Source organism: Urocampus carinirostris, chromosome 7, assembly GCF_059441175.1.
Source record: "Urocampus carinirostris isolate Australia breed hairy pipefish chromosome 7, RoL_Ucar_1.0, whole genome shotgun sequence".
NCBI lineage: Eukaryota > Metazoa > Chordata > Actinopteri > Syngnathiformes > Syngnathidae > Urocampus > Urocampus carinirostris.
Window position 1 is genome coordinate 1,108,407 of NC_142355.1, and position 12,312 is coordinate 1,120,718.

At 39.3% G+C, this 12,312-nt stretch overlaps 1 protein-coding gene across 1 annotated transcript; it reads right to left on the bottom strand.

Moving 5' to 3' along the window:
- Positions 1–10,052: 10,052 nt before the first annotated feature.
- c7h11orf96 (chromosome 7 C11orf96 homolog) lies at positions 10,053–11,887 on the bottom strand. The gene has a single exon (XM_088339153.1). It carries the CDS (start codon positions 11,740–11,742, stop codon positions 11,359–11,361), a length of 384 nt encoding a protein of 127 aa, XP_088195279.1. The 5' UTR covers positions 11,743–11,887; the 3' UTR covers positions 10,053–11,358.
- Between the last annotated feature and the right edge of the window lie 425 nt (positions 11,888–12,312).

Consider the following 12,312-nt stretch of genomic DNA (forward strand, 5'->3'; position numbering starts at 1 on the left):
AGATCAGGGGAAGGTGTCATCATAGTCTGTGGTTTGCAATAATCTGTGGTCTGTGCAGCTGTTCTGAGACTCTTTGTGATTAAGGGCCAAACAAATAAACATGACTTGACTTGAGGTTTTTGAGTTTTTCCTTGCCCTCATGTAGGTTTCAGATCAGGGAATGGCGTCATAATAATCTGTGGTTTGCAATAATCTGTGGTATGTGTAGCCCTCTGAGACTCTTTGTGATTATGGGCCAAACAAATAAGCAGGACTTGACTTGAAATTGAAAGGCTTAAAACTCACAAAGGTATGTGTCCTTTAAAGTGACAGTGCCATTAAGTAGGATCTGAATTATCCATTTATTTGTAATGAAATGAAATGAAATGATCTGCATTTATATAGCGCTTTTCAAGTCAAGACTTCCCAAAGCGCTTTACAGTGTGCTTCATATTTCCCAATAGCGGCCGTGCAGCCATGTAAGGCGCTAACCTGCATATTGGGGGTATTAGGGGTTCAGAGTCTTACCCAAGGACACTTCGACATGTAACACGGACGAGCCGGGATTCGAACTGCGATCTCTTGATCTCAAGACGAGCGCTCTACCTTTTGAGCCACTGCCGCAAAATTAAACAAAACACGACCTGCTTTATAACGATTTTCCCTTCATCAGCAGATGGCGATGAAGAGTTAAGAAAATCCAAGAGTTGGTCCAATGTTTTTGTCTGCTGGCCAATTCCCATCAGGCCTTTTCCTCAAGTAGGTCAGCGATGCTTTAAAAGCCCTTCAAGACCAAAGACGGATACTTCAAATCCTTCTTTTATTCGACAACATCGAGCGGCTACATAGCAGTTAAAATACCTTCTTTGTTCAGGTGTGTTGGAAGTATGCTGACACTTGAAAGAATCCCTTTTTTATTTGGTGGTTAATCGATGATTTGAACAAATGATCAATTCAGCAAGTCAATTGAAGAGGGGTTTGGACTTTTGGGAGCACTACATACGTTTTTAAGTCAAGTCCTGTTTATTTTCATAGCCCTTAATCACAAAGAGTCTCAAAGGGCTGCACAGACCAAATAACGGGTATTTTGTTGCTACCACAAACTTTGTGATATTTTGCGGCGTTCCTATTTATATTTTTGTGTCAATGGGCTGATGTGAGTTTACAGGCATTTTGCTTTAATAATAATAATAATAATTTCCTTTGTATTGTCATTCTTTGTAACAATGTACACAGAACGAAATGTCGATACACCTGACCCGTAACAATGCACACGCAGCTTCCATTTGTGATACTTGTTTCCAAAGACAAAAAGGGCTCCATAGGTCTTGGGTAATGATGAAGTTCAATACAGAAGACAAAAAAAAAGAAAGCCGAATGTATAAAAAGCAGAAAAATGAGCCAAAATTGGACTCATTTTAATCATTTGATTGCTCCAAAGCAGAGTGCATTCAATCTTTTAATCGTAGAGACTGCTCATCTGTTGTAGTTTTATACATTTGAATTTTACTCATTTTAATTTACATTTTTCTTTTGCATTTTCTCATTTATCTATAGCCCTGAGAAGTCACTATCTTCAGGGATTTTTTTCTTGATATTCAACTTTAAACCTGCTGTAAAAGTGTTCTGTATTTCACCCCCAGAAAAAGGAAGATCTGTGAATACTTGAATTTGTATTTCATATGTTTTGGGGGGATCCCCTTAAAAACATATGACATTAATAAATAATTCGGTACATCAAGTTTTATTTTTTAAATCATTTTATCAGGAAACACAAATGAAAGACTGAAGAATTGGCTACACACAACTTGAAGTGAATTTTTCTGTTTTTGATAGAATCCCTTTTTTATTTGGTGGGGCAATAGCTCAGGAGGTAGAGCGCTCGTCTTGGGATCAAGGGATCCCAGTTCGAATCCCGGCTCGTCCGTGTTACATGTGGAAGTTTCCTTGGGTAAGACACTGAACCCCTAATACCCCCAATTAGCAGGTTAGCGTCTTACATGGCTGTAATACAAGGCCGCTATTGGGAAATGTGGAGCACATTGTAAAGCGCTTTGGGAAGTCATTGACTTGAAAAGCGCTATATAAATGCAGATCATTTTCATTTCATTTCAGTTCAATTTTCTTTAACCATTTCTGAATGTTTTTGATAGTTCAATTTTCTTAAACCAATACTCACACACTCTCGGATGGATACTTTTCATCTACAGAAGAAACTTGAATAGAACACAAAACAAAACAAGAATAAAAAAAGATGGGAGTTGAGATCTTAACCATCACGGTTTGTGGGCCTAGTTTTACGTTATCGTATTTTGATAGAATTCTCCTTTATCGTCAAGAAACCACGAGATAGGGAGACCCCTTCTCAAGGTTTCTTTTTTCCTCACACTGAGGTTTTCAGTTTCTCCTTGCCTGCATGTTTGAAATGCAATATTAGCGGGAAAAAAGACAGCGCCAACTGCCTCGGACTCTGATTGGCTCCCTGTCCCTATTTAAACCCACCCGTCACCTGTTGTCAATCCGTCTGCGAACCTCAGTTAACTCTAGGCAAGCCTTTTTCGACCCTGACTCTGTAAAGTTGGCTGTTTTTGGTTGTGTATTTCTCAGACTTCCATGCTATGAAATTAACCTGTTTTTATATTCCTAAATATAAAAACAATCATCACACAGACACATAGCCACGTTTCAAAGATCAGTATAATTCCATTATTTGTAAATATGTTTTTCAGTAATTGGATTTTAATGTGAAATCGAATTCATGTGTGACTTCATTTCCTGTTCATGTGTGACGTCAATAAGTCACGCCTACTGACCGGATGTTTTCAGTTTAGCCTGGGCGGCTAGCTAGGATGGCCGGTCAGGCTGGGCTGAGGTATCCACGATGTAGATTAAAACCTCAATAAGTGTTTTTATCTGAATAATTCTGCCAACAGAGAGTGTATATCTTGAATATCTCTCACAGACTCCCACCTGTTTTTTGCTCCCATCCGTCCCTCGGTTTCCCCTTTTTGATCCTGACCACGTCTACTTTCCCGTCCCGGCTTTTAACTTCTTTTTGTCCCCGATCACGTCTCCTTTCCTGGCTCACAACTCGCTTCCGACCTGCTTTCTGCGTCCAGCAATCACTGGATCGTGGGCGCAACCCTTTCTCTTTCTTCCAAGTCAGGTCAAGTCAAGTCACATTTTTCTATATAGCCCTTAACCACAAAAAACTTGTGAGAACCGCAACACAAGTGGGTCCTGTCTCTGTTCTGGTCCTGAAAAAAAGGATTCTGTTATTCATTTGTTATTAATGCATTTCTTTCTAAACCTACTAGAACCCTACCAGAAGTGTGAATGGTTTTATCCTCCCTCCTGGCAAACGTAGTTTGAAATCATTTTTCTAAAACTAAAAATTCACCACATTTATCGAAATCGAGTTCACAAAACTGAAACGAAAGAAAAACGGGTGGACTGACTGCAGTTCTTGCGGATATGGGATCGGACGATACTGGTATCTGGACATACTCAGCGCGCCACTATCAGTACAGTATTGGTTTGGAAGGGAAACTATGATATAGACCTGAGGTCGCTTACCTTTTTCCAGATCCCTCTACTCATTAGTGCAAATGGCACCCAAACTCCTCTACATTTCTACATCTTGTACTACCTACTATATTGTGACCAATGTTCCCTGTCATTTTCCTTACGGGTTTGAGCGTTCACACAAAGTCGGTGAGCAACGCTTGAAACAACAGTGAGCAACAGCAATCCCGAGTGTGGCAACGAATCCACTATTAAACATGTCCAAAACTTGACATTTTGCTGAGTTTCCTGCAATGCAAAATTATTTTTCACTTTTGAATGAATTGACTCATGTACTATTGCAAAGGTTGTACGGCCTTCAAACGTCGTTTTTCTTACAATTCTTTCACAAGATATCCATTTATTTTTTTTCCTGATATATTTTGTCGCATAAAACTAACATTTTTGGGGGCTTATTGAGTCGGTTGCAAGATACAGAACTGTACCTAATCACATTTTTGAGTGGAAGAACAATGTTGGCAACAAGATTCACTTGATATAATTGGAAATTATTTGAATGCAACAAACTTTTTCTTCTTTTTCCAACTTTTTTTTAATACCTTTAAAAAAAATCTCATTGTGTTTATTTTTTCCGAGCTGTTACTTTTTTATTTTTGTTCTCTATTTACTTTTTTCCTACATTTCTTTCTTTTCTTTTTTTCTGGCTTTTTAAAAAAAATGTCCTTCTTTTTTTCTCTTCCTTTTGTTTCTTTTTTTCTCAGCTTTTCACTCCTTTTTCATTTTGGTTTTTTTTTTTCTTTTTTGTTCTATTCCCCCCTTCTTACAAGTCCTTTTGGGCATAATTTTACATAATATTTGGTCATGTTGGGATTAAAGAAGCAAAAACAACCTGAAGAGCCGTTTAGGACCCGAAAGAGCCGCTTCCTTTTAGTGAGCCGAGCCGAAGAAGCTGATTCTCGACAAACTCTACTAACTTTACTTAACTTCGTTCTACTTCGACTCGACTTCAAAATACCGCATTTAGGACACAACGTCAGGGGAACCCGCGTATTAATACCTTCATAAACTGTAACTTTGACTGAAGTCGCTTCTTAATTAGTAATTTTGAGCCCTCATTTTGTGCGCTGGCTAGATTTTCTTGTGCGCTGAGAATGTGCGAGCATCGGCAATTGCGTACGCGCGCAGCTTAGAGGGAACACTGATTGTGACTATCTTGTTACCAGGTAAATTTTTGGAAGTAGAAAGATGATCAAAAAAACAGAAATAGAAAGCGAGAGAAAAAGAGAGAACAGAGGAGGAAGAGAGAAAGAGAAGGAGGAAGAGAGGGAGAAAAAGATCAGAAGAGAAAAAGAAAGAAGAGGGATACGTAGGAAGGAAGAGCGAATTTGACTCAGTCAAAAAAATCCCTCAGCAGTCCTCAAAGGTTGCCCAGGTTGGAGACCCCGGACAAAGACTATGGCCTGTGTATTTCGTTTCAGACGCGACGCGTCTTTTACCCTCAAGGGTGAATTCATTATCCAGTTTCTTTTTTGGGTCCTCGTGGAAAACGTAGCAACAATAAGCTTTTGTCTCCGCCATAATGGCCGCCGATCGATGGCGAATAAGGAGGACGCGGTCATTGAAATGCAATCGGGAGGCCGAGGCGCCGCCTTTTTGTTCTCCGCTCGCTGATATTATTCTCGGTGTTGAAAAGGCGCCGAAAAGAAATCCAAAATGTCCTCTGCGCACACAAAAAGAGAGAGAACAAGTTGGCTTGACGTTCCACGTCGGAAGCTCGCTCCAAAATCGAAAAATCAACTTGTTTGAATTCTGATTGCTGTCATAGATGCAAACTACTACAGATTAAATGACCATAAAAGTACCATAGATTGTCCCAAATTGCTGTAGAAATCCCAAGTGGGTAGTAACTAACTACTACAGTGTCAAGAACCGGAACAGGATCAGGACCCAAATGCGTGACGTTTCTCACACAAGCCTTTTATTTTACGGGAAATGGGGAGTCATGCACTTTAGGCAGCAGTCTGGCGTGGAATGACAGGAAGCCAGAGGCCGACAAGATCGATACCAATTGCCCGAGCAGATATCGGACAGATGGGGTCAATACCGGACAGGACAGACAGGATTGATATCAAAAGAGAATATGGAAATCAAACAAGACAAACTAGACGGGACTGAAACTGGAAACTGTTATTAAACAGGACAAAAATAAACGGGAACAATACGGGACAGAAAATACCAACAGGAAACAGGACCGAGTCAAAACCTTGCGGGGCAGAGGTTCGTTGACTGACCGACAAAGGAAGAGTGAGAGCACTGAGCTTAAATAGACGGAAAGCCAATCTGTTAATTGGGCGCCATGGCAACCGTGACATACAGCTCCAATTCTTAGCATTAATGCCATTTGGAGACAATTCATTGGAAAAACAATGACCAAACTGCCTTTGTTTTTTGCGACAGAATGTTTTTTCCTATACACGTCAAATGGAAATTTGTGGAGGCAATTAATTTAGGTGTAATAGTCAAGTCCTGTTTATTTTTTGGTCCTAAGAAGTCTCAAAGGGCTGCAGACTATCATAACACCAAACCAACATGCATACGTTTGTGTAATACCATTTAAATTAAAGTCGGGCAATATTCTAAGGGCATGACAACCCTTGCAAGGGAAGTTTCAAAACGTGTTTGTTCACAATCCACCGTCACATTCTGCTTCAAGCACCGGCATCCACCCGCGTCTCCACTCTACCAGCCCAAGTCATTTCATACCAAAGGTAGTGAGATATCATGTTTCCTTCACATGTATATTTGTTTAGAACTTATTTAATCAAATTACACATAAGTAGTACTTGCCATATCGTACTTTTTTATTTCTATGTTTTCATTAGGGTACTGTGGGTTCAGAAACTAGCTAGGTATCACCATCGGTTTTTACTCCCCCATATGCTAATTCCACCTTGAGATCACCACCTCAGAATAAATTAGCATGCTATGAATTGACAAGCGTGTCAAATTTAATATACACCCCAAATGAATACCTGAAAAATGTTGTTTGTTAGTATACAGCATTAGCATATAATGTTTATTTACATTTGTGCTCAATTTGTTTCTTTTTCCAACACAAACTAAACACAAATATTCTCATTAACACGTTTTTTCAGCAGATGGAAACTTTATTGACACAGACAAAATAAAGGACTGTATCTTCTTTGATGAGTAAAAACAAGACAAAGAATTGAACAGTTTTATGAGAATCGCGTTTCTTCTATTTTAATCTTTCTGGATGCATTCAAACATTTTGAAAAATGTTTATTTTTCCAAAACAAATATTTTCATTAACAGGTTTTTCAGCAGATGAAAACTTTATTTACATAGACAAAATGAAGGACTGTATCTTCCTTGATGAGTAAAATCAAGACAAATAATTGTATAGTTTTATTAGAATCGCGTTTCTTCTATTTTAATCTTTCTGGCTGTATTTAAAAATATTGTAAACTAGTTTCGTATGAGATGAAAATGTTTGATATATAGAACATGGATTTGTAACGTAAATGGAGCTTTATTAGGTATTATGGTGAATTGAGGATGAAATCTTCCCCCCCTTTTAAAGCCTCACAATTAGTTATCTATTCCGGTCAGACATTTTTACCTGTTCTCAACAGAAATACCAGGAAATAATTAAAGCGTTTGAGAAAGTCATTAATTTAAAGTACAGCCTGTTCGTTCAAAACGAACACATTGTTCTCAATTCTATTTTCATGACACGTCGCCAGAGAAATGAATAATACAACATCTCATCTATCGACAAGTTGAAAATGAGCTCAATTGTAAAACCAAGAAAACAATTTGAAGGGGTTTCATTTAAATCAATTGTGGTTAGGTAGAAACAGTGATTTCTTTATTTGTGGGTCAAAATGCAAAACGTTTTAACTTTACCTTAAAAGGAATTCAACTTCGGCACAGATACTTTCGTAATTTTTTTCCGTTTAAATACGTGCTTGGTGGATTAGTTTTAGTTTGTGAAGAATACATAAGAACAAAGCTAATGTCGCTGAAAAAACAACAACAATCCGTTTTTTCTGTTGCTAACATTTGATAGGTTGCTCTTGGTCACCTGATACAGCTAATAAGGATATGATAGCAAGTTTTTCTAAAGCCGACTGCTCAATTGTCTACCATTAAACATCTATGGTTTTAAGTTCATGCTTTTATTTGACGTTTGAACGTTTTTAAATGTCGATTTTATCATATTTTAATAGATTTCATTCTTATAAATATACAAACTTTTCAAAGCTAGTGTTGGCTAACAGTTGATTGGTTGGGCTTGGTCACGTGACACGGCTAATCAGGAAGTGCTAAAAAGTTGCTAGCTGCGTTTTGTAAAGCACAGTGCTCCCTTGTTTTCTTTTCAAGCACCAGGATCGACTTTAGTTGTAAGTTTATCTTTAAAATGTTAATATGGTCATTTTCAAGGGATTTATTGCAATCACAAATGAACTTTCAAAGCTAGTGTTAGCTTACTCGTGAAACTCATGTGTCTAAGAAACGAACCTTTCTAGTTTTCTGCTTCCACCAGTTGATTGGTTGCGCTTGGTCACGTGACGCGGGTGAATCAGGAAGTGCTACTAAGTTGCTAGCTACTGTTTCTTAAGCTGTCAGCTCCATCGTCTTCTTTTCGTGGCCTAGAAAAGACTTTTGTTGTAAGTTTACACTTCTATCTGGTTTTTAAGTGCTTTACAATAATGATATTGTCACATTTTAAATGATCGAATCCCCTCAGAAAAACGAACTTTTAAAAGCTAGTGGCTTGGTGTTAGCTAACATGTTGATGCTAATTTAGCTGAATACGGACTTGGTTTACCTCTTTTTTTCATTTTTTTTTAAACCGAGTCTGGAAAACAAATGCAGTAAATACTCAATTCATAAATGAGTTAATTTTGAGCAGTATTAATTTGATTTATTTAAAAATAATTTAAAAGAAGAATCAACATCAGTCCGGATCTCTTTTAACTTGAACAATAATGTATGTGTAACGGGTGTAATAATAACTTTTGTTTTGTTGAAATTCCTGCTAAAAATATGGTTGTATAGTTTGTGTATAAGTATCCTGCAATGATGAGTCCAACAGTGCCACCTGCAGGTATGGGGTAGGGTTTGTTTTGGCTTTTGACATGTGACCTGAAGGCGGGGTTTTGTTGGCAGTCTACAGAGCGAGCTGCCAACGGTAAGACATCTTTTGGTGCTCCACAAAAAAAACCCCAAAAAAACATTTTAAACATTATGACCACAGCTGACAAATCTCTCAACATGCACAGTAATGTGATTGATGTTGTCAAGCTGTTTGGATTTATTTTTGTTTTGTTTCTGTTGTGCTAAAATGTTAATTCCCCTCATAGAGATCAAAGAGATCAAAGCCAGCAGAGACGCTAATGTTGTGACTTATTTCATCTGCAGGTAAATTGTATCCGTTTTAATACTCATTATTGTTATCATTTCTATTTTCTCATATACATAAAAAGGATGATGTTGGTTAAAATTCAGACTAAAGAAAAATATGTTGAATTCATTAACGTTAAAAAAAACACTATACGATCTCTTGTTAAAAGTATCTTGTTAAAATGGATGTATAAATGTATTGTGATATTCTAAAATGTATTTTATGTAAATTGATAAGAAAGCTCTTTGATATGCTTTGGGCAGTCTACGGAGCTAGCTGCCAACGAGATCAAAGAGATCAAAGCCAGCAGAGAAGCTAATGCTGTGAATCATTTCATCTGCAGAAACTGTAATAAAAACCTCATCATCCAGTCCAGCGTGAATGTGGATCTTTGGTGGGGACAGGTACACCGCGGTTACAGTTGTACTGGACTGAAAAGCTAATTTCCCTCATAGATGTTGAACACCAGCGGAGGTGCTAACCACATGGTGTGCGTATGTTGTGTCGCTCATTGCAGGTGAATTGTTCACGTTTTTACACTGGTTATTGTCATTATTTCTGTTTTCACAAATCTATAAAAAGGACGATGTTGGTTAAAATTCAGATTCAAAAATATGTCGAGTTGAATTCATTGTCAAAGTTAAAACCACTATAGGTTCGGGTTACTTTATTGTGACTAAACATTTGTAACGGGTGTAATAATAACTTTTGTTTTAATGAAATTCCTGCTGAAATATGTTGTATAGTTTTTGGTAAGTGTCCTGCAATGATGAGTCCAACAGGGCCACCTGCTGGTATGGGGTGGGCTTTGTTTTGGCTTTTGACATGTGACCGGAAGGCGGGGTTTTGTTGGCAGTCTACAGAGCGAGCTGCCAACGGTAAGACATATCTTTTGGTGCTCCACAAAAGAAGTTAATTTTAAATATTATAACCCCAGCTGACAAATCTCTCAACAAGCACAGTAATGTGATTGATGTTGTCAAGCTGTTTGGATTTCTGTTATGCTAAAATGTTAATTCCCCTTATAGAGATGAAAGAGATCAGAGCCAGCAGAGAAGCTAATGTTGTGACTCATTTCATCTGCAGTTTACATCCAACATTCAACAAATCGGATCACTCCAAGTACATGAAAATATTTATTGAAATACTTCTGACACACATTCATTCAATATAAAGTGTATAAAGCACAGTGGAAAGGTTTACACTTTTCTTAGAAAGCCGAGGCGAATTCTCCAGTCGGAAGTCGAAATCCACATTTGGTTATGAGCGAATGAATCAAATAAATAATTTCTTTGTCTTTTTTAGAAAAGAATCTTTTCTTGAAAGTCATTCTACTTGAGTGACGACCAGGCCACCGGCTCGTGCTATGTACATGATTAGTCGCTATCAGCCGTCGATTTTTGTCTCCGTAAAAATAAAAACGATGGAAAAAACACTTGGAAAAAGAAAGAATCCGAAGTAGCATCTTTCAAGTCTACAGTAGAAAAGGAATACATTTGAAACAAAGCAAAATGTATATGTTCAAACACTTTAAAGGGACACTGTGTGAAAGTTGACATGTCGGGGATTTGTGTCGTGTAAAAAAGAAATAAAACGAGTGCTCGGAAGCGAGAGAAAGAATACAAACTACTGAGACTCAAAGCGATCAAAATGTATTTTTTCTTCATTTTTTGTCCTTTTACCAGGTTTTGGGTTTTTTGGAGTATGCTTAGAAATTTGATGGTCAGCGTTGATGCCAGCTCTCTCATTTTATAGATAGATAGATAGACAGATAGATAAATAGATGGATATAAAAAGATAGATAGATACTTCATTTATCCCCGTAGGGAAATTCACACTTCCAGCAGTCTCCTTTTGTTGTTTATTAACAAATTAACAAGATGGCCTCGAGGTGCTCTGTAGTAGTTTAGCAACAGCGGAGTGGATGACGTCACACGCTAGGCCAAAAGTTCGACGTCCCCGCAGCAGATGGAAATCTTTGTGCCCAGGGTTACACCGCCTCGTGTACACGTAGATAGCGAGTCCAAATTTCAAATAAATGCACATATCTGGGCCTATGTATATTTAAAATATGCTTTATATGTAATAATTCTGTGTGTTTTTCAAAATAAATTATTTCTTTGTTATGTTTCTTAAACCCTAGGAGGCGCTAAATAATACACAATGTCCCTTTAAGAAAAAAACGATGTTCCTAAGATCGTTAAAAACCAGTATTTGTTATGAAATAACAAACATCCACAACAATATTTGAGTGATTCTCGAGCGAACCCAACGAAAGCGCCACAATGAGACGGTGGCACTAGAAAAGATTCGAAAAGACGTAGAAAAGCGCGCCACCCGTCAGCGGCTAATGAAAGCGGATCTCGCCGTCGTTTGGTTCACTTCAACCGAAAAGATTCGTCGATCCCGCCCACGGGACTTCTTCACTGGGTGGAATCCGAGTCGCTGGAGTCCAAGCCGACCTGCGTGGGCGACGGGGCGCTCTGGTGGCGAGCGCCGGGCGAGCAGTGCAGCGTCTGGGTGGACCTCCTCAGGTTCTCCAGGGATTGCAGGAAAGACCTCCGGGCTCGTTCCTCCTCCAAGGGCGAGGAACCCTCCTCGTCCACCACCTCGGCGATCTCGGCGAAGGTGACCGGCTGCGTTTTGAAGCGAGCTTCTCGAGGGCGGCGGGACCGGCCCTTGCCCCGGGACGGGCCCTTGGGGACCGGCAGCTGCTGGGGGAACTCCTCCATGGCAGAGGACATCAGGTGAGCCGGCAGGACGTGGAAACCGGACGCCTCCGTGAGCATGGGACGCACGGCCGCCATCTCGGAATGGCCGCGGCTGAAACCTTCTCGATGGGTCTTTTTCTCCCCCGGGACTGAAAAAGGCGAGCCGGGAAAATCCTGTGAAAGTCCAGCAGACGGGAAGTCTTCAGGTAGCTCAAGAGTTTTTGGTTTTGTTTACTTTCTTCACTGCTCCGAGCTCCCGCTCACCCTCTTATAAGACCTAAGCCCGGCCCCCTTCCCTCCTCACGCTCCATATTTGTCCCCGCTAGGGGTCCGTCCTACCCCCCCTCCTTCCTGACAGCTCATTTGTCCTCCTCACCCCCTTAAAATAACAGAAGCAAGATGTGATCAAGCACTGCGTGTACTCGGATACTTTAATGGCCGCTTTCAAAACAAAAGAGTTGTCACCGATTGAGTCACTGAAGCCAAAAAGGAGACGATCGTCATTAATGCTAAATGCTCACGTACTTATTTTAGCTCTGGGGCCACGTTATCGTGAATCAAAGGGGCTCCGGACTAGTAAAGAAACAGCATAGGATATATGGCTTAGCACAGTATTTTTTCCTTCACTAAGATTGCATCTCTCGTCTTTTTTTTTTAATCAATTTT

Excerpts from the sequence above, each read along its gene's own strand:
- c7h11orf96 (XM_088339153.1), bottom strand. The coding sequence starts at position 11,742 with ATGGCGGCCGTGCGTCCCATGCTCACGGAGGCGTCCGGTTTCCACGTC.